The 23,740-nt window shown below is 33.0% G+C and overlaps 1 protein-coding gene across 1 annotated transcript; it reads right to left on the minus strand.

Annotated features, from left to right (window-relative positions):
* Positions 1-1,840: 1,840 nt before the first annotated feature.
* On the minus strand, positions 1,841-12,724 carry mRpL54 (mitochondrial ribosomal protein L54). Its single transcript, XM_035354890.2, has 2 exons — positions 12,561-12,724; positions 1,841-2,381 (listed from the first exon to the last, which is right to left on the minus strand). Exons 1-2 carry the CDS (start codon positions 12,694-12,696, stop codon positions 1,948-1,950), a joined length of 570 nt encoding a protein of 189 aa, XP_035210781.1. The 5' UTR covers positions 12,697-12,724; the 3' UTR covers positions 1,841-1,947.
* Positions 12,725-23,740: the final 11,016 nt, after the last annotated feature.

The raw sequence follows: 23,740 nt of genomic DNA on the forward strand, positions 1-23,740 counted from the left end.
GCAGCCATTCGCTGATTTTTGTGGTCCTCTGTCAAGATTTTTGGAATCCATCTTGCACAAAACTTGTGGTAACCAAGCTTTTCGCTGATGATTTCGTGCAACAAACTTCGCGAAATTTGTGGAAAACTCAAAGAAAGTTCCGTTATTGTGAAATTTCGATTTTCACGGACTTTAGCATCGACTTTTTCGAGAAGTTCGGCGGTCACTATGCTGGGTCTCCCACTTCGATCTTCGTCGTGAACATTGGTTCGGCCATTTTGAAATCTTATGACCCACTGACGCACTCCACCTTCAGTGATAATGTTGTCCCCATACACTTCACGAAGCTGCCGATAGATTTCTATCGGTTTACAGTTTTTTGCAGTCAGAAACCTTATTACTGAGCGCACCTCGCAGGATTTTCAATTAACGCAGACATTTCAAACCGTCACAGTATCTGAACGGAGCACAGCACGAACCTCTCACTAGCACGGCTAGATGCAGACTGAGCTGCGCAACGCTCTGACCCCAAGATGGCCGCGCTAGCCCCGCCCCTAGCGGACACAGACGGAAACGTAATCTACTTCCTGGATGGCCCTCGTAAGATACCAATATCTTTACATTCAACAAACTGAATCAAACAGTATTGAAATAATTTCAGTTGGTACCATTAGTTATCTTTATGCAGGGCCATTCCTAGCGAGGGTGCAGCATGTAAAAGTATGCGGGGTGCAAAAATCAGGGGCGGCCGGACTCTCGCGATACTACGACTAAATAGTTTAAATTCATTAGAAGTACTCGTCATATGTAAGTACTCATTATACAATTTTCCATACATAAGTACTTAGAGAATATGAAATAAATATTTTATTAATCATAGAATATTTTTTAAATTTTGCGGATGGAAGTCCTAGAAACGTACGCGGGGAGCCAATGGTTTAGGAATGGCCTTGTCCTTATGATGGCTTAAACAACTCTTGTCTTTCATTATGTTACAAATGAACAATGTAAGATTATTCACTGAAATAATATTACAAAAGCCACATACAGTCCTTTTAAAATAATAGCTTTTATGTGAAAAGTAATATACTTACAGACACTTATCAAAAAGATATCTTGATAAATATCAAACAAAGAATTATTTGAAAAATATAAAAACAAAAATACCTTCAGTGACATTTAAGAAATTGCTTCTTAAATGAATTTTATAATTTAAAATAACAACGTACATTTGATATCAATACTCATGTATACTTTAATGTATGTATACTTCTAAGTTTCAAAATCTGTTAACTTTTACAAGGATTCTTAGATTTTTCATGGTTTGAGAGAGATATAATTATTGAACAACTTAAAGAAATTTAACAGAAAAAATTCCATGGTCGGAATCTATTTTATCCAACATCCTAAGATATTAGCAATAAACTTTCACTGAATTCCAGTCTTACTTACATCTAGCACTTTTTATTACAAATATTTTTTTTTTATAATAATGAATAAATAAATACAAACTAGCTTAAAGAAATTAAATACTAACTGAAAGATTGAATTGTTCAAAAGACTGGATTGGATTATTAATCACCACCTTAAAGAAGATGACTTCATAGAAAGTTTTCATTGTAAAAATTGGGACCATAATAAAGATGTAAATGATATTTTCATTAAAAACCATTGCCCACACACACCTCATTTTTTTACTTTATACAACCATTCAATTTAACATCTAAAATTGTCATATAACAAAATATAAAATCACCATTAAAATAATTTTAAAAATTCATGAGTTTTATCAGAGAATTTAACAAATTCATACTCACATAAAAAAGAACACTACTCACATAACAAAAGAAATTCAATTGCCTAGCAGTAAAAAAAAATTTTATTATGACTGCCAAATCTTATAAGCATTTAAAAATAGCATTTCTTACAATGTAACTAAAATAACAATTAATAAGTTACACATTCCTTTTAAATTATCCTCCAGCCTGCTTTATCAAATTTAGGAGGCTTATCATATCCTGCTCCATATTTCTTATAAGCCAAAGCACGGAATCTCAATGTATGTAATTTATATATTTTATCTCCTTCATTAACAAATTTCTTTTGCTTAATTTTAGCTGCTTTCAGTCTTAAACTTCGTATTCGCTGTAAAAAGAAGAAACGTTCCCAATACTCTTTAGTATTTGGATCCATTTCTTCCAAAGGAGGAGGAGGACCAAGTCTTAATGTCCAAAGCCATTCAGGATATTCATCATCACTCTTAAGTTTTACATCTTCCCCTTCTTTGTAAATGTTACTCCCACAGCAATAATTCACCAGTTTATGAGGATCTGTTTCTACAGGTAGTGGTTTCTTCTTTTCAAAGGCACCACCTAAAAGCTTAGCTTTTCCAGTAATAGCTCCTACACAGAAAAAACGGTATATTATATTCTCTGCAGGTTAATCAAAAAATTCAAATTCAGATTGTACATAAATTTAATGCCAGAATAAGAGAAAACAAATATACTGACTACTGATTAATTAAATAAATTTTAATTTTATAATCCCAAATCAATTCAGTATTCAAAAGGCCCTTGAATACTATATGCAACTTTAATACCGATCACCGCTTCCGACCTAAGGTTATACCTATCAGAATAATGCCCAATCAACCAAATATCTTAGCCAATTTTTGTCATACAAAAGTCACACTTCTTGTATTTTATTTTTTATAAAGAGCAAAAAATTTACCTAAATGTAAGTACAAGGTCCAAGAGAACTTTTTAAATCAGCCTCCAGTCCATACAGTTAAATTTACAAAAAAAAAAAAAAAAAAAAAGAGTAGAGCAAATTTTATTATGACTGATAAATCTTAAAAGCATTTAAAAATAAAATTTCTTACAATGTAACTAAAATAACAATTAATACGTTACACATTTCTTTTAAATTATCCTCCAGCCTGCTTTATCAAATTTAGGAGGCTTATCCCACTCTGAGGTAAAGAAGAGGAAAGTAGAAACACATTGAGGAAGAACAAGGAGACAATCTCCTAAGACTAACAAGAATTAATCGTATGCAAATTTGCACTGAGAAGAAGCAGTATTTTGCTCTTAGCTGGTACCAGTGAAAGCCAATCAGAGCAAATGGTGCCTTTGAAAATGGCACAACATCATCGTTTCAAGTATTACCTTGATAACATCGTCTGAAACTTTTTGTGAACACTACAGTGGAGTACATATGCGAGGAATTAGCAGATATTCACCTAACATAAGGTGAAGCAAAAAGGAATGGACATGAAGCACAAAGATTGTACGAATAGCGGCTGCCAACTCGTTGGATTCCAAGTCATCCAACCTTTTCCAGTGTTGATTGAAGACTGGGAGAAACTGGTTCTTTTGCCATCTCAAAAAGTAATGCAGGACATCTGCAAAATGCACTAACGCCAGAATTGGAAGAGGGAGTTTTGACTAGATTTGAAGAAATCTTTGGAACTCAGATGATTACCCCTGCCAAGCAGACTTTTGGAATGAGGAATAATGGTCCCCGATTTCCTGCATTAATATTATTTAGGGATGAGACAACATTCAACGTGTACAATCAATACGTTTGGTCTAACAGCAATTCCCACTGCACTACCCCTCATACACAACAGCAGAAGTTTTCCATGAATGTCTCAACAGACATTCACAGAAAATTTCTGCTGGCAGGTATCCTAGGTGATCACCTGGTAGGCATTTACATCATGCCCAGACCGTTTGATTGGCACAAAGTACTGTATCTTCTTGGAACAAGTGCTTCCCATTTTATTGTAAGATGTTTCGCTCCCCATCCAGAGAGACATGTAGTTTATACACAATGGAGTCCTAGCACATTTTTCTATCAAGGTCTGTAACTTTTTGAATGCCACATATCCTGCACGATGGATCGGATGTGGCAGACCTGTGGGTTGGCCTCCTCGCTCACCGGACCTCAACCCACAGGACTTTTCCTTCTGGGTGCACAAGAAATCTTTAGTGTACGAAACGCCTGCAGAGTCAGCTGAAGGTCTCGTGGTGAGAATTGTTGTTGCTGTGAACAAAATTAGCACGAAAACACGAATCTCTGAAATGGTGCACCAGTCGTTCCTTCGCCGATGTCAACTGCGCAACGACATGCATGATCGACATTTTGAGCACTTTCTGTGAGTTTTTAACTTAGCAATAAATCTGATTGCACAACTTTTTGTCTCATTCATTTGCTTTCCCGACACTGTTGTAAGCTCAGGCTGGAATTCTATTATTCCTTTTTTCTGCCTCTGAGAGTGGAATACGACCCTATGTTCTATGGTTATTACTGCTCATCTGGATGCGTACTATCAACCCTTCTTCCCATTTGTAAATACTATTTAGAATCACCTTGTATATTTTATCACCTTCATTAACAAATTTCTTTTTTTTAATTTTAGCTGCTTTCAATCCTAAACTCCATATAAAACATAATAACAAATTGCATCAGAAAAAGATGAAAATTGGATAAAATTATTTGAATTCAAGGTTTGGGATATTTTTAGATTTTTCACTGCCACAAAGACATGCTTTCCTGTTTTTCTGATGGGTCAGTCAAAAACAATTTCAGTAAAAAAGAAATTTAAATAACTCAACGGTGATATACTTTTCCCTTTTCTATTTATTCGGAAATATTCCTTGTAATTCATTAGTTGAGGTATTCTTTAATATACAACTCTGTCACATTTGCCAAAAGCATTTTCATGAAACTAATTTCTAAATTTTGAAATGCGAAAATTTAGCTAATAATATTCCTCAGTACCTAATAGTGACAAAAAAATTCATCGGACTAGAAACAGCAGCAAATAATGTTACCAGTATGTCATGTGCCAATACTGAACTGTCCACTTTTATAACTATTAGAACACAAGTTCTTTAAGATTATGTGAATAAAATCTTTTTGAAGCAAATTCTCTAACAATCTGCATAACAATGCACGTTAACACCAGAAACTCTCCAAAAAATATTGATCGATTTTTTTTAAATTGCAAACAAATTTAAATATTTTGTGTATGATACCTGAATTTTCAGGAAATATGATCAGAATGTTTAAATATTTGGGTAAATTTTTTGCAATATGGGAGTGAAACTTTTACTTAACATAAGTACGTGGACCAGAGAACCATCTAAAAAGTTAGATTTTCTAACTTTATATATACATATATATTATAATTTTTTATAAAATCTAGGCTGAGATTAGATTTTATTATTTATAGAAATCTCTATGAACAGTTTTTTGTTTTCTTGGTATTAAAAACTTTAGTTTAGTATAATTGGGGCTAGCCATTCAAGTGTTGTCTAAATGACAATTTGATTTAAAGTATATTTGTTTTGCTCTTTATTTGTAATTGCTTTCAAATTTCGAATTCACATATAATGGTTTTGACCAATTTTTTTTTCTTGGGGGGGGGGGATGGTCAATTTGCATAATGCAAAGTTTTATGTTTTCCTTGAGTAGTCAATTTAGTACAATGCTATATTTTTTTATTTTTTTCAAGTGTTTCGAAAAACTGTCAGGGAAAAATTTTAGTACATTTGAGATGTGATTTTCCGGTCTTATATGAATTTTAATGTCTTAAATGAAAATTTAATTTAATATTTTTCGTTTTTTTTTTTTTATCTCAAATGAACCAGGAAAACGAAAGAAGTTTTTGAAACATATTAATGGACTTTTATGAAGCTTTAATTCATTTTACCCTGATGAGTTCTGAATTAGAGTTTCAGTAAAAGGAAATTAATTTTTATATTTTTCCTTTAGCATTTTTATTTTTTAAATTTGTTCTACTATGAATTCACATTTTAATTTTCATTTGTTTAGATACTGTGTTAAACCTCTTATACACAGTTGCAATTATTCATACTGCAGAGGAATTACCTTGTTTTGATTCCTATTTAATATTAACTTTAGATGCTTTAAGTTTATATATACAGTCAAAAGTCGTTAATCCAGACACGTCGGGACTTCGGCGATTCCGGATTATCGATTTTTCCAGATTATAGATTATCAGTTTAAATCTGGTAAGATGACATGCAGAAATTACAAAATTAAAAATTATGAAACCATAATTTATGAAATAAAAAACAATTATGATCTAAAGGGTATCAAAATTTACAAAAAGAAAAAGCTTAATATTTATTTGTTTACTTTATTAAACATTTCTTTCAATGTAAGTTGTTCAAGTTGCTTCGTTTCATGTGATAATATTTTCTCTTTAATTCTATTAAACAGACATAATTTCTTGTTTAGTTACAAAGTTCCACTGTTCAAGTCCTATAATTGCTGTGTCGAGAATACCGACTAATTTGTCAATCGACATTTTTTCATTTTCAATAACCTCTGTGTCACTTTCTTCACTATCTGAAGCGAATTATATTGATGAGGAACTTGATTTAAATCATATCAAAGATGGAGTACATCAAGATGAAATACTACATTTAGTAAGGAATTATAAGCGAAATAAAATAAAAACATCTGCCCTGAAGATAAGAATAGTGCTGACAGATCAACTTCCAATTCATTGCGCACAGCGCCGTCCCCCCCCCCTGCAGAGCAGCGTGAAATTGATAAACATATTTCGGAATGATTAGATAATCAAAGGATATGATCCATTTTTTGCAGCAAATTCCACTTTCTGTTTAATGGGCTTCGAAACATACTTTTGCTTTGTAGATCCTTTACATATTAGTAAATATATATCAGAAATTCTACTTGACATAATCGAAAGTTCAAGCTTACTTTTATAAAATTGCTCCAACAGTCTGCAAAAAATAATAAGCCGGATCCAATTCGAAGATTACGGAACAACGCAATCTGCAACATTAACTGAATTAGATAATTTTAGCTTAGCTTATACCATCCGTTATACATTAAATGTGCATGCGTAAATGTATTATGTGCATGCGCACACACATATTCGCAGCTGTAAAGGTCTTACACGCACGCGTCAACGCTACGAATGCGCAGAAAGTTTGTAGCTTCGAGGTCCGGATTATAGATCATTCCGGATTACGGGTGTCCGAATTAATGACTTTTGACTGTATATCATTTTGATTTGATGAAATGAAAGATGGATGTAAGTGCTAGAGATCTTTCTCCAAGAGACATTCATTAAATTTTGAAATAATTCCTTGGTTTCACATAGCAAACTGAAGAAATACAGTAGACTTCCTATTAACCAGGATAATGTTCACATTTAACATAAATCACAGGGAAAAAAAGGTCTGCCAACAGTTTAAAAAAACACAGCAAAGAGAACAGCCTATATTATAATTAACAGAAAAAATACTGTTAACAATTTACCTGTATTTTTAAGAACCTTAATTTGGAGAATAAGTTCACTTGATTGTATATATTTAATCAGCATTTGAAACAAAAAGAATAAACTTCAAAATAGAAAGAATAACATTTTTGTTTATAACACTCATGTATTTTGATAAAAAAAATCAAGCACAAACAGAATATTAACGGCTACATACTTAATTTATTTTTAAAGATTAGCTATTATTGCATTATCCACCCAACTGTGAAAAAAATCACCTGACAAAGAGCTATGTTGCCAAAATATTTAGGAAACATTTTACTAAAATGTACTTAATAACCAAACTAATGCATGCAGTTTTGGAATTTTAGGATTATAATTGTGGTTTCTGTTGTGATTAGTGTGGGGAGTATTTTTTTTTTTCCCCTCATAAGGAATCACATTGTAATTGTGGAGTTTGCCTGCTAACAAAAAGGAAGTGTTGCATTTTTGGAATGGGTGTTAAGTTTTCCAATTTTATGACTTGATTAGTATTTAGAAATACATTCTTTTATTTACAAGTTAGAAACATCTGCACGAATGAAACATATTTTGAAGATGCAATTTTAAAAACTAAAAATATAAAACAATTTTGTCATTCTATGCTTATCATTAATATGGCAATTTTCGATAAATCATTGCAACAGTGGTCCCTCCCAGTCCACACGACAATCTAAGAAGCTTAGTGTAGTTGTATAACTCTCACATGTCTGCCAGACTAAGTGAAAATTGGCATTTTTTTTTAAATCCTAGATTCAATTTTAGGCTCTTGTCATTTACGTAATTTTTCTTGCAACAGTCTGTCAGCATGTATGCAAGTTTTAAGCGATCCACAGATATTGTTGATTTATGGCCACTTATATCACCAGTAAAAGATTTCTCAGTCCTAGTTAATACTTTGAATGGTCCCTAGTATGGTTGGTCTAAATTTTTTTGCACAGTATCTCATCTAAGGAAGATGTACAAACTTGTAAGTAAATCATCATGAACGAATACATTTCTCCAAGAGTGCCGAGAAGCTGGAACTGGTTGAATAACTTGCATCTGTTGATGAAGAATGTCACAATGTCTTTTATAGAAACCACATCTGAAGAACAGCAAAGAAATTTTCTTTGAAGTTTCAAGCGCATGTTTGTAGCACTGTTTTTGCAACTGTAGAAGATTCAAAGGTTGATCTTTACAATATAGTAACTGGTAGTTTGGCGACATTTTGCAGGCGATAAAGGTTACTACCTGGGACTTTGGTAATAATGTGAGCAGTACTCAGTTCCCATTACGCATTATTTTATGTGAGGGAAATGAAAGATCATGGGAGATGTCACGTGATATTAATGGACGAATTACGGTTCTTGAATCGGAAAAGGGGGGAAATCGGGAAAAAATCTGGAAATTTTGAATTTGGTTTATTCTGTGTTGTGTGAAACAGTGTTCGTGAATTTTTGGATCCCATGGCCGTAACTAAAGAAAAGTTTCGGACACGTAATCAAGATTCTGAAGAAGATTAGGTAAGTTAGTATTTTTAATTATTTGAGGATATTATTTTTATGCATTGTTCTAAATGTAAGGTGGAAAGGAATTTTGTATTATTGGGAAAATTGTTATTAGCAATGATTTAGTTTAAAGTAATTAGGATTGTAAGGTAATTTTTATTAATTTAATGTATGTGCTCATTTATATTTTAAGTAGTGTTTTTGAATTTAATTATATTTTAATGAAATGATAGTTATTTTGTGAATTTTATGTTTGTAGGAATTTGCTATACGCTTAAGTTGAAATAAACGTGCATAGAAATAATTTAAATATTTGATATTAAGTATTTGTAATGCTTGCGGTATGAATTCGTTGGTGACGTGTATAATGTAATAGATGATTTAGAGGTAAAAGTTTTTGGATATTTTATTTATTTTATATGTGGAAATGTTCATATTTGTAAAGGGTAAATACTTTTTCGCGAGCAGGTAATTTCATATATGTTCTTTTTACCGGGTTTAAAGATTGAGAAAATTGTCATGTATTTTTGTGAAATTTTTCTAGTTTATGAGAAAAAAGCAGTGTACATGGATATAGTGAAGAGTGTGCGCAATGCCATTTTTGTGCAATTCTGGGATTTTTTTTTAAGTAAAAATAAGTCGATGTGTACATGGTTTAGTGATATTTTAATTAAATGATAGTTATTTTGTGAATTTTATGTTTGTAGGAATTTGGTACACGCTTAAGTTGAAGTAAACGTGCATGGAAATAATTTAAATATTTGATACTAAGTATTTGTAATGCTTGCGGTATGAATTCGTTGGTGACGTGTATAATGTAATAGATGATTTAGAGGTAAAAGTTTTTGGATATTTTATTTATTTTATATGTGGAAATGTTCATATTTGTAAAAGGTAAATTCTTTTTCGCGATCAGGTAATTTCATATATGTTCTTTTTACCGGGTTTAAAGATTGAGAAAATTGTCATGTATTTTCGTGAAATTTTTCTAATTTATGAGAAAAAAGCAGCGTACATGGATATAGTGAAGAGTGTGCGCAATGCCATTTTTGTGCAATTCTGGGATGTTTTTTTAAGTAAAAATAAGTCGCCATGTACATGGTTTATGTGTATGTGTTATTTTGAAAAACGCGTAAGGAGTATGGTATTGTGCACTTTTTCCCAAATTTGCAGTGAATATTTGTCATGATTAAGCAGTTTTGTTTGATAAAATTTCTAGCATAAGTGTAATTCGGCTACTAGATTGTTGGAAGAAGTGTTCAGTAGATAAAAAGAAAAGAAACATGTCTTTACTTCGTGAAGACAAAATGGCGGCGGGGAAAAAAAATAGAGGGTTGCTGTAGGAGAGTTGGTCGCCAAATTTTCGCCAAAAAAAGCCAAGTTATCATAATGTAAAGATCAACCGATTCAAAATCAAATATCTTTTTGTCGAAAGAGGATATGAAAACTTCAGAAATTGTTCAACGTCTACGAGGGGTATTCTGTTCCAAAATCTTAAAAGTCCTTTATGGGGTGTTTGATTTGATAGTTTAACAATGCCATAAATAGCTGGGTTGAAGAGACATCAAAAAAGTTATTTTGAAGGACAGATTTAAAAGTCAGGCTGATCTTTGGAATATGGTAACTGGTAGTTTGGCGACATTTTGGAGGCAATAAAGGTTACTACCTAGGACTTCGGTAATAATGTGAGAAGTACTCAGTTCCGATTACACATTATTTTGTGTGAGGGAAATGAGAGATCATGAGATATGTCATGTGACATTAATGGACGAATTACAGTTCTTTAATCGGAAAAGGGGGGAAATCTGGAAATTTTGTATTTAGCTTTATTCTGTGTTGTGTGAAACAGTGTTGGTTAATTTTTGGATCCCATGGCCCTAATTAAAGTCAATTTGAAATGGGTATTTAGTGAGATTGAAAGGGGTAGTAATAAGTGTTTTTTTAAGGTTGTGCGAAATAGAAGTAAAGATGTTTTATTAAGTTATTTATTTTACCTGGTACCTTGCTGTGAACTATAAGTATGATTTTAAAGATCCTGAAACAGGTGTACATACGCTTGCTTTTTATTTAGCAGAGGAAATAAGAAAAGTTTATCGGCCACATAATCAAGATTCTGAAGAAGATTAGGTAAGTTAGTACTTTTAATTATTTGAGGATATTATTTTTATGCATTGTTCTAAATGTAAGGAGTAAGTAAAGTAATATGGTATTATTGGAAAATTGTTATTAGCAATGATTTAGTTTAAAGTAATTAGGATTGTAAGCTAATTTTTATTAATTTAATGTATGTGCTTATTTATATTTTAAGTAGTGTTTTTGAATTTAATTATATTTTAATTAAATGATAGTTATTTTGTGAATTATATGTTTGTAGGAGTTTGGTATACGTTTCAATGAAAGTAAACGTGCATGGAAATTATTTAAATATTTGACACTAAGTATCTGTAACCATTTGTAATGTTTGAGGTATGAATTCGTTGGTGACGTTTATAATATAATAGATAATTTAGAGGTAAAAGTTTTTGGATATTTTATTTATTTTATACGTGGAAATGTTCATCTTTGGAAAGGGTATATACTTTTTCGCGATCAGGTAATCATATATGTTCTTTTTACCGGATTTAAAGATTCACAAAATTTTCATGCATTTTCGTGAAATTTTTCTAATTTATGAGAAAAAAGCAGTGTACATGGATATAGTGAAGAGTGTGCGCAATGCCATTTTTGTGCAATTCTGGGATTTTGTTTTAAGTAAAAGTAAGTCGACGTGTAAATGGTTTATGTGTATGTGCTATTCTGAAAAACGTGCAAGCAGTTTGCGATTGTGCACTTTTTCCCAATTTTGCAGTTAATATTTGTCATGATTAAACAGTTTTGTTACATAAAATTTCTAGCATAAGTGTAATTCGGGTAGTAGATTGTTGGAAAAAGTGTTCAGTAAATAAAAGAAAAGAAACATGTCTTTACTTGGTGAAGACAAAATGACGGGGGAAAAAGAAAATAGAGGGTTGCTGTTGCAGAGTTAGTCGCAAAATTTTCGCCAAAAAATCGCCAAGTTACCATAATCCAAAGATCAGCCAAAAGGCAGTTTTTTGTTGTGATAAGTCTATTCAATTAAAGGGGGATTATGTTCAAAAACTGCATTAAAATACTGATGAAAATCAACGAAATTTAAAAAAAAAAAAAAAAACCTTAGAACTTTAGAAACATTTCTCGTATAAATAAACTTCACTTTACAAACATAATACGTTTCGAATCAACAGTACTTGTACATCATCAAATCAAACGTACAATAAAGATTTACAAGCGATATAAATACAAGAAATTTATATATCTAAGTTCATGCATACCAAATAAGAGCAATTCCACACCCCAAAAACAAAACTGAGTTAAAAAATCCCACAGAATTGGTCTTGTAAAAATCAATTTAGAAATCAAAGGATATAAATAAAAAAGTTATCAAAATAGGAGTGAAAGTTCAAAGTTCCTTCAATTCACTCTGGATAATAAACGATCACAAAACCATAAATTGAAGATTACTGATCAGCATTTCCCTCTCGAAATTAATTTTACATTCAATATTAGAAACTGATAATTTAATAATTTCACTGTAAATTAAATGTAAAATTTCATCAATACAGATTTCTAATTAGAGCCTACTGAATAGCGTAACCTATTATCTTAACTACATTTATGCCTGCGTTAAGTATGCATATGAATGATGCATTCATTACCATATATAATTCATACAGCATGACTTTTAATCTTACCAAGAATTGTTTTTGCAAAACACCGTTCGCCAGTTTTGAAAGCAGTATTCAAAGAAAATTTCAACAGATGCTGACATGAAACCACTTTGGCTAAGAAAGACATTACAGTATTTAAAGTTACATTATCAACACTCATAAAACAAAAATAATTATTTAACTACGGAAATAGATAATTTTGAGTTGAGTTGTATACATGCTGACTTGAGCAAAAACAGAAGTTGTTACCTGTGTTTGGTGAATTTGTAGGTGGTAACACGTTTACAGTATTATGTTATCCTAAAATTAGGAAGATCAGCAACTTTCTGAAAACTCTCTATTTCGAGTGAGAACAGGTACAGATTCCTCTTCGACAGTAGCAAAAAAAATTCTACTTTTTAATGTAATTTTTAAGTATTAAAATATAACTTCAATATTTAAAAAACTTCTAAACCCAACGACTTCATATAACAGGTAGACGGCTCACCCACAGAGAATTCGTCTGCTAGGGTGTCTCCAACATACACCACGTGACTAATGCTGCTGGCGCTCTTGGGGAGTGATAGCTTAGGCTGTTCATCGCCAGTTTGGCCCGCTTTTGATATGGCAGGTAGTACTTTTTATTTCCGTCTGCTAGCAGTCAGCAGACAACGGCCTCGAATTAGGTTGTTCGATTTTTTACAAGTATATTTAGATATAACTTAATCCCTTTTTTCCTGAATATTTTATCTATATTTTTAATAATTGCTTTAAATTATTTGCACCATTGTTTAAGATGTTTATGTTAAATAATTTTAGGAAGAAAATCTAAAATAAATAATAAAAAATTGAGATGGAAACTTTAATTTTGAATAACGTTAAAAAATTAATTGCACTACTGTTATAATATTTGAGAAGGTAAAAAAAATCTCGTTTAATTTTAATGCATTGCATCCTAAAGAGAAAAAGAAAATCACATTGTATTATATGTATTTATGCCATTGATTGCCTTTCTTTTCTTGAGATTATATAACTGGAACAAAATAATGCAATCTTAATTACTGATTTCCACACTCATGTGTATGTCATGGGGGGGATCAATACATCTTATTAACTATAAAAATTATTTTATATTGAATATGTATCAAACGGTAACAAACTTCAACTCAGTATTTATTATTAGGATCAAAACGATATTACAGTTAAAAATTCTCTCTCTCTCTCCTTTTTTTTTAAATACTATTTAAAATATGGTAAGTTTTAAAATATCGCATTTTTTCAATTACAATAAATTTCTAACAGCATCGTAGATGAGACAGAATTATAATCCAGATTATTTTTATTTTAATTGATTTTATAGAAAATAATGATAAAGCATTGAGCTTTATAAAAATCAGATTACTTTTATAAAGCTCAATGCTTTATCATTATTTTCTAATGATAAAGCATTGAGCTTTATAAAAGTAATCTGATTTTTAAAATAATGCTGTTTAACTGTTTAACTTATGTTCAATGTTGCATGAATCAAGACGCTTTTTTTTTTTTAACAAAGTAAACATATCGCACAATCTTTTCTCAATAATTTAATGCTAATAATAGCGTTTTTCTCTTTTTTATCGCAGGCAGTAATTGTTTCTGAAATCAAAACGCTTACGACTTGGCGAAAAAAGGTTAACGCCAATTGGCGCAGCTTTCTATTTCAACGGAATACACGGAAAAAACATATAAAATTCAATTATTTGTAAAGGGTGATTCCAGTAAATAGTGTCACAGTATTTAATACATTTTGATGCTAATAATACATGCTGAAAATGTCATATACGGCGGCAACTTTCTTATACAGTATGGCTGAAACTTTCCAACCAATTCAACAGAGATAGTAAAATGACAAAAATACTGAAAATAAAATAATAAATCATGCAGTTTTAACTTACCTATGAAAGGTTACAAGTCCTCCTTTCACGAAACTTTCTTTACATCCGTAGGCGCTGCAGCGAATAACCATTTTTACTTAAATTTTATGTGACCAAACAGAGCAGCAGTCTTTCGTCCCATAGAAAGCAATGTAAAGTATTTCCGCACTTTCGGAATTCGCGCAGCAGTCACGTGACACTAATGTTGGAACCGGTTGAAGGTTGCAATACGCTCTCTACCAGTATCTTATCTCGTTGTCTAAACCTTTAACTCCTCAAATCAATGCCCCTCTCTATTTGACATTTCCCGCAAATTCAAGAAACCTTATAAAACTATCCCACCTATCCATGGACCTAGTGAAATTTCATATACAAAAGAAGATAAAGTTAAATCTTTTGCGGACTATATGGAAGATACATTCAATCTTAATCCCACTCCGTACGACAATAACCATATTCAACGGGACAGCCTGGTGGTCAATAACTTCCTTAATACCCCTGCTCCGTACAACTTTAGTTTCCTGACTACCCCAACAATCGTTGCCAACACCATCAGCTCTTTACAAACGTAGAAAGATGGCATCTCGACCAAAGCAATGAAACATCTTCCGATCAACGCTGTTATCTGCCTAACTAAGATAATCAACAAAATTATCAAATTCGCTCATTTTCCTAACTCATGGAAACAAGCTATAATAATTGTTTTTGCTAAACCGAAACAAAATCCAACCTTCCCACCGAACTATTGCCCTATCAGTTTACTTAGCCATCTGTCTAAAGTTACTGAGAAAATTCTACTTTTCCACATCCAAAAAATTCACCCTTCTATGAATTTTCTCCCAGATGAACAATTCGGTTGCCGTAATCATCATAGCACTTGCCACCAACTTCTTAGAGTTATCAACATTATCACTGAAGGCTACAACTGCAAGCTTCCGACCGGTGCCATATTCCTCGATATCGCGAAAGCTTTTGACAGGGTATGGCATCAGAGCCTTATTTACAAACTAATCACTCTCAATTTTCCAGATCATGTTATTCGCTTAATAGCCTCTTTTCTCAGCAACAGAACATTCAGAATCAAAATCGGTACTGCTTATTCTACCACCAGAGTAACCAAAGCTGGTGTCCCACAGGAGTAGGCACTTTCGCCGTACCTTTTTAATATTTATACACAAGACATCTCTGAAGACCCTTCTGTTCATCTTGTACTCTTTGCCGATGACACCACCATACTTACTAAAGCCTGCACAGTTATCGCCGTAAGAAACCAACTCCAAAACTATCTCATAAAACTGGAAAAATGGCTCACCCTTTGGAGGATTAAAATTAACACTGATAAAACCAAGGCAATAATTTTCCGTAAGGGAAACATGAAATACTATCACCCTCTGAAATATTTGACGAAGAAATAGACTGGATTAATGAAACCAAATACCTTGCAGTCGCCCTTGATCATAAACTTACCTTCAGAATCCACTTCCGCTCTGTAGTACAAAAATTTATAATCACCACTGCTACTATGCGACCTCTTCTTGGTAGAAAAAGCAACTTATCTACTACAAACAAATTAATTTTATATCGCTCCATACTTCGTCCAGCCCTACTTTATGCAGCTCCGATCTGGGGACATACAACTAAAACCAATATTAAATAATTACAAATTCTGCAAAATAAAATTCTACGAGAAATTATCAATGCTCCTTGGTATATTCCAAACCTCTACATTCACAGAAACTTTCAAATCGAGCTTATTCAAGAGTATATTAAACGATTAGCGGTCAACTTCTTTTATTCAGTACAAACCCACAGTAATAGCCTTATTAGCACTCTCAGACACTCCCCACATCCCAGTGAAAAACATGTGACATCTTACCCACATAAGAATTACAACCTTAATTGACTCATTCACGATTAACTGACTCTGCGGTTTGCCACCCGCGGCTGCATCTTATAACAACACTGAACTTACCCCCTTCTTCGCCGCCGCTCTCTTTTTCCGCCTCCCACACTACTCTTTCTCCTCCTCCCTGATTCTTATCAGAAGTCGAGTAAAAAAGATGTTTCTACATCTTGACACTCGAGAATAAAATCTGTGTATCAATGCCCCTGTTGAGAAAGCTTTCAAATTCAGTAAAATTTTAGAAATACAGAAAGATACAATCCACCACCTAATTATTCATTAATTTTAATAAAGGAAGGTCTTACTTGAAATTCATTTTGATCCAAAAATTATTCTTTCCAAAGTTGATAAAAACCGACAGATTATGTTATGGACAAATGCACACATAATTGATGGAATCACGAAACTGATAATTGAAATCTCATACTGTTTGATCCTAAAAGTTCCTTAAACTTCTAATCTCATGAATGTTCAAACAGCTGTTAAATCTCATATACTCCCAAAAAAATCGCTCATTCCATTTACTTCAATCTGTGCTTGGTTCCATGCTGTCCCGAAAGTTCACAAAATTTTTTAAAGTTTTTAACCTAGGATTAACATAATATTCTTTAGTCAAATAATTAGTTTCTGTATTTGTCTTGCCATTTTTACAATAATTTAACAATGTTTTACTTTTTTGAAAAATACTTTTTTGAAAAATACTTTTTTAAAAAATACTTTTTTGAAGACGTGGATAAAGCTATTTCTCCCCATAGCTTAGTTAACGTATTTCTTATGGGGGGGGTTGAAATGATGAATCACTGTTTACTAACACTCTGGTCGAGAAACCACTAAATAATCTTGAAATTAGACTTTCTGTTTCACACATACTGAAATTGAGGAGTTTGTTACATCTGGGCTCTGGATTCTGCTATCTAGTGAACTTTGGGAATCATTCATTAGAAAAGAAAATAGAACTCGTAGGAGAAATTTTGTAGGAGAAGAATAGAAGTAGAACTGCTCTGGTAAAACAGAATCAGAACTAGAACTGCTTTGGGAAGAAACATGCGTGTTTAATTTTCATGAGATCTAAATAAAACATAAATGTGCATATCTATAATATAATTAGCTTTTATAGTTAACAGAAACGTCAATGTTCTACATTTGCTGAGGATCAGAAATGAACTACACTCACCGTTCGGTAATAGAAAAGATAAAATATATTTCTTTTCCCTTTATGATCATGAAATTTAGAACATTAAGTCTATGATGACACCACACAGTTAATTTCTCGCAATAACTTTTTCTTTGAGACAAGTCTCTTTTGTTTTAAAAATTAAATATTATTGCCAAACTGCTGGATTGTCTCTGGGTAATCACTTCAGTCCTGACGATCAGGCGACATATCAGGCGAGTGGCTGACATATCAGGCGCTATTTTGAGGTAAAATTACTTGAGAAACTACCTTTTCGTTTCTGAAATCGCTGTGTCAATGACACTTTTTTGTTTTTCGGGGTAAATAAGGATTTATCCCATATTTTATCTATTATAAATCCGATTTATCAGCCCGTCCATTTCACATTTGAAATTGAATTTGACAATTCTCTTCCTTTCCTTCATATTCTAATACTTCGCACTGAATACAATTTCCGTACTAGTGTTCACTGTAAACCATTTTCCTGTTTATTTTCTTCCCATGCTAATCATGTAACCCGACGCTCTTAAAGTTTGCTTTTCAAAATCTTTGCTTCGTAATGAACTCAATTATTTGAAATCAGTCGCCATTTACAGAGTATTTTTCTCGTGGTCCAAGATGAAAACTTAAAAACCTTTTCATTTTGTTATCAAAGAAGGCAATATGCTGTTAGAAAGAACATTAATAATCTGGTCATGATGACATTTCATAATCTTTCTAACAGTTACAAATTGCACGATTCTCCAGAAGTTCGAATTTCAAGTCATTTTCTCACCTATCAATTAATTCCATTGTTCGACTGGTAACGAATCTGACTTTGGGGTCTAGTCTGGACACCGGTTGAGATCGATATCGGAAAACCAGTCGGGATTCTCTTTCCACTCGACAGCAGAAGGGAGAGCGAGTCTGGACCCTTCAAATTCCGTCAGCGGAAAGTGAAGTGGAAATTCCGTGCGGAAGTGACGTTTATTGCATAGCAACCAGTCTATCTCACCTCTACATTGCTCCAGGCTCAGGGGAAGGGGGTAGGTTTTTCTCAAAGAGGCTGTTTCGCACGTGCTTATTACTGAGGATGGCGGTAGGAAAAAAAATCGAGTTCGAGTAAATGGTGAAATTTTTCGAAAAATACGCTGCTGTATTTAGTAAAGAGTATGGAAAAAAGAAATAGGGAACTTTAATGGATATTTTAAACGCGGAAAGAAATGGCCTTTTCAAAACTTCAGGTATGTGAAGAAACGTAAACATAATTTTACGTATGATCTTTTGCAAAATGGAAATTTTCTAAAAGGTTACATGTTTGTAAACTATTTGTTAACAGGAATTTTATGATTAAAATACATTATTTTGTCTAAAAAGGTTATGCAACAATGTCATAAGTCAAATCATTGAAATATACCACCGCGTACGCGTGTTTAATATTCCTAATGAATTTGAATCAAAAAATTTTTAATTTTTAGCAACCCATGATTATATCAACAATTTTATTTATTCAGGAATTATACCTATCACGTAGCTACAAATATACTATGTATCGTAGATACCAATAAGCAGTGAGTAAAAATATAACAAACTTTTAACAAAAGTAATAGGAAGAAAAATTTAAAAAAATTAAATAACTATAGGTTAAGTCATAAAACATATTATCTTGCACACACACATATATACATATTTTAACATATGCATGGACGCACGGGCGTCATTACAGATATATCATTGGTAACTTCCACAAGCACAGAAGTTTAAGGCACAGAAAATCTGTTTTAAATATATTTATATATAACTGTATAAATATATTAACAAATGCAGTGAAATAAATTGCAGTACATATATATTTATACCCTTTTTAAATCGATCCCACCAGCGGACGGTAAAATCGCTGGACACTAGAAGTTCGGTCCAAGGTTGGAATCCCGCGAACGGGCTGGTTGCATGGACGTTTTCGTGGTTTTCCCCATGTGTTACGTGTATACGAACTAGTTTTCCTTAGAATGTCCTCCACGGAGGCAACTCTCTCTTTAGGCAGATAGCCTTCGAGGTTTTGCCGTAATTACATAAAACCAAAACTAAGCACTTTTTTTTATCTGAATAAATATACACAAAACTGATGTAATATCTAAAAGTAGACCACATTTAAAAATCTGATAACTAATTATAAATCTTGCATTATAATATTGACAAAACCGAAAATTATACAGGAATTTAACTTGTTTTATACAGGAGATAGATTCTAGAAACTATTGGAAATTGACATTGATATCGGTACAGTTAAAACTACTTAAATAATTTTTTTAACTCAAAGCAATTTAATGTAAATGTTGAATTTAGGATGTGCATAGTTTAAATTATATACTGCATATTCTTTAATGCTGTAGATTGTATTACATTTTAATACACTACAAATTCAAATAAAAGTAGAGGGAAACACATTATAATTTAAAACATAAAATTTCAAAATTTATAAATTACTCATCAAAACATGAAATTAAGTGCATTGATATATACATTAGTTTAAAAATTACAATTTTAAATTAAAAGTATGCACCCCTTCTTTATATGTGAAATAGGAAAACACCAAATATATTATTTTCACTAAAATTTAATTAAGGCATTGGTAATGTAGAATAAATAAATAATGTAGAATCGTCAGCATCAAATGCATTATTTCTATAGCGAAATACTCGAGTTTTTCACAAATCTTAAGAAATTAAAATATCTATTACGTACACTTTCAAAAACAATCCGTGACCTCCGCCGTCCTCAGTTTAACTCTAAAACGACAGTCAGAAACTTAAACGGCAGCTGTCCAGCTGACGGAAAAATTTCCGACTCGTCGATCTCTGTAATGATCGAGACGATGACACCAGACTCGCTCTCTGTCGAATAGATCGCAAAAAGCGACCCGTTCTTCTATCTCGACGGTGTCCAGACTAGAGACCTTTAATTCTGGGAAATTTGTACCCTTAACTTGTCAGAGTGGTTTCAGACATATCAGTTGATTTAAAACTGCGTTAAAATTTCGCATCATAGTGCAGGAATCTAATGTCCGTAAAGACGAAATAAGCAAGAGAACCTCTCTATTGGACAATTTCCTTCACTTTTGCTTCTGCCTTTCTTCCTGTAATGATGCTATATATATATATATATATATATATAATTAAAGAAAAGAGAACAAACGATAAAAGACCTATGTGGTTAAAAACTTTGCGCATTGAGCTGCAAAATTTAGAAAAATGTTAAAAGAAAATTCCTAGTTCGTACGCTAAAAAGTTGCTTAGATACTGTGGTTCCGTGAAAATATTAACATAAGTAAAATAAAGTGTAATGAAATGTGTAATAAAGATTAAATAAACAATATAAACACTTGAATATTTACAAATAAAATTTAATACAATGTAAGCAATATGCTGATTAAAGTAAGGCATATTTTAAACATTAGAATTAAAGTGCGACAAATGACGAACAAAAATACAAAAACAAAGAAGCGCCAAATGATAGATTAGCCCAATTCGAATCTCATTAAGACTCTTCAGGGGAAATTATTTTTAATGATTTTCGAATCCAACTAACTCCATATCGCGTTTCGCCGAAACAGACAACTGAAACTGTATACGAAACACTTTTTATAAATTAATTGAAGAAACTTCGCCATAGACTTTAGTCTCAATTCTCTGTTCCAATTCCCCGACGCGTCCGCTTGAAGAATCATATAAACGTGTAATAATAACTATATAGGTTATGGACTGGTAATGCCAGTGTACAAAATAAAATAAATAGCGATTTGCTATTACTACTAGCATATAGAGTTTAAACTTTGTGAAAGTATAAAAAATTAAATTTAAAATTATAATAAAGAAAATAAATTTTTGTAAGGGTCTTGCTAAGACCAAAAATTATAATAAAGAAAATAAATTTTTTGTAAGGGTCTTGCTAAGACCAAAAATCAACAAGGGAAAGAAATATTTTTTTAAACAAGACCTGGATCGTCGATGTCTTCATTGCAGTAGCGATGCAAACTCAAAAGGAGGTGAAAGCCTCGAGCAAGTAAGCTGCTAACCAACTAAGCAGAATGATGTAAAAAGAGGAACAAACGTTATGAGGAAAGAGTCAATGAAAAGTGACTGACCGTTGGCATAAACCTGACTTAGTGCAAGGGGGGCAATGTGTTGAAGAATGCAAAAACTGTTCAAGATGGCGTCTTGCTCTACGAGTTTGAAGAAATTTGGGCGCGGGTTCAGCATCTGGAATCTCAGTTCTGCATTAACAACATTTCAGACTCAGACACTGAACAGCTTATTGCTGACTTCCACTCCAAATTTACAACACAGCCATGCACAGACAACATTATCTCAGCCATGCCATCGGAGGTCTGTCTCTATATCATGCGAATTGCGAAAAGGAAGAGCCCTGGAGTAGACGGGGTCACAAATGAGATGATCAAGCACTTCCCTGTCAAGATAATACTCTACTTCACCAAGTTAGTGAATATCATACTACGATGGCAGTACTTCCCAACTTGTTGAAAACTGCCAAGATTGTCCCTCTGCTCAAGCCCAACAAGCCTGCGACTGCTCCTGAGAGTTACCGATCAATCAGTTTGCTAAGCTCAAAATCGTGGAAGCAGTTATTCTACATAGACTAAACATCTTCCTGGATGAGCAGAAGATCCTCATACCCTATCAGTTTGGGTTCAGGCGTAAGCACTCGACAACGCATCAACTCTACAGAGTTGTTGAGTTAATAAGCAGTGGGATGCAACAACATCGTGTCACTGGTGGACTTTTCTTAGATGTCGCCAAAGCCTTCGATAGAGTATGGCTGGATGCCCTCATATACAAATTACACAACCTGGGACTCCCGGGCTACATCACAAACATAATTAAATAAATCCTACCTAACCGGTAGACACTTTGTCGTTCATGTTTCTGGTTCATTATCCGCAAACCGGCCTATACGAGCTGGTGTTCCACAGGGATCCCTTCTGGGCCCTACCCTATTCAATATTTACGTGAACGACGTCCCCACTACACACAACACAACACTAGCCATGTATGCAGACGACACAGCGATCCTAACGCAAAGTGCATTTGTTAGTTCAGCAATACAACAGCTACAACACCACATCCATTCACTAGAGACTTGGTTGACGAAATGGAAAGTCAAAGTGAATGTCGACAAGACACATGCCATACTGTTTACTACTAAGAAGAATTTCCCGACTCACCTGCAAATGTATGGTGTGGACATTCCCTGGGTCAAGCAGGTCCCTTATCTTGGGGTGATCCTCAGTAAATCTCTTACATGGAACCCACACGTTACACATATTCTCAGGAAGTTTCGAGCTAGTAAAGCTTCACTCTTCCCCTTAATTGCTCGAAACAGTGTTCTATCTATTGATAATAAGTTGCTCATTTACAAAACCATGTTGCGTTCAATTCTTAGTTATGCAAGCCCCGTCTGGGCATACTCGTGCAAAAGTTTGAGAAGGCAGTTACAAGCTGCCCAAAACGGGGTATTGCGTATGATATGTTATGCCCCCTGGTACATTCGGAATAGCCAAATTCGTAAAGAGTTAAGAACAGAGGATCTTTTTGATTTTTATTGCCGCCTATCTAGGGCATTTTATGATAAACAGGAACTTCTGGACAATCCTGTGGTTGTTAACTATTGTTATGATACTAGGCACCCCAGTTTCAGTAAACGCCCAAGGGCGATCCTAAATGTTAGTAATGTGTAATTTTGTATATGTGTTATGCAAATTGTTGCTCAGATTCTTTATTGTATATTGTTCTTTTTTCTTGCTTTTTGTTTTTACTAGTGGCACTAAGGCGTCGCACTTCGTATTTTGTTTCTCTTGTGTGTACATGTATTCTTCTGTGAAATAGTTGTTAAAAATAGTTAATTATGTATGGATTAGTAATTAGGTACTTAAGGAAAAACATTTGTATTTAACTATTAGCAATTATGAATTTAAACTCTTGCTCATTTAATTATTTAGCACATTCAGTTATATTTCTCATAATTCGAAACTTTTATCATGTTATTCGATGAGGGGTAGGGCTATGGCGCCCAGGCACCCTGGTGGTTAAGCACCGCAGTTCAACATTTCGATGTAAATGGGCGCGGGTGAAAGAAAAAATGGCTAATTCAACAATATGTTAACATATGGCCACAAAAGTAAGAAGAAATAAGGAAAAATAGTAAATTGTTAATTAAAGTCGAAATTCTTCAAGCGATC

This window comes from Stegodyphus dumicola, chromosome 5 (genome assembly GCF_044657685.1).
Source record: "Stegodyphus dumicola isolate Sdum_Otavi_A_Nest chromosome 5, ASM4465768v1".
NCBI classification, from domain to species: domain Eukaryota; kingdom Metazoa; phylum Arthropoda; class Arachnida; order Araneae; family Eresidae; genus Stegodyphus; species Stegodyphus dumicola.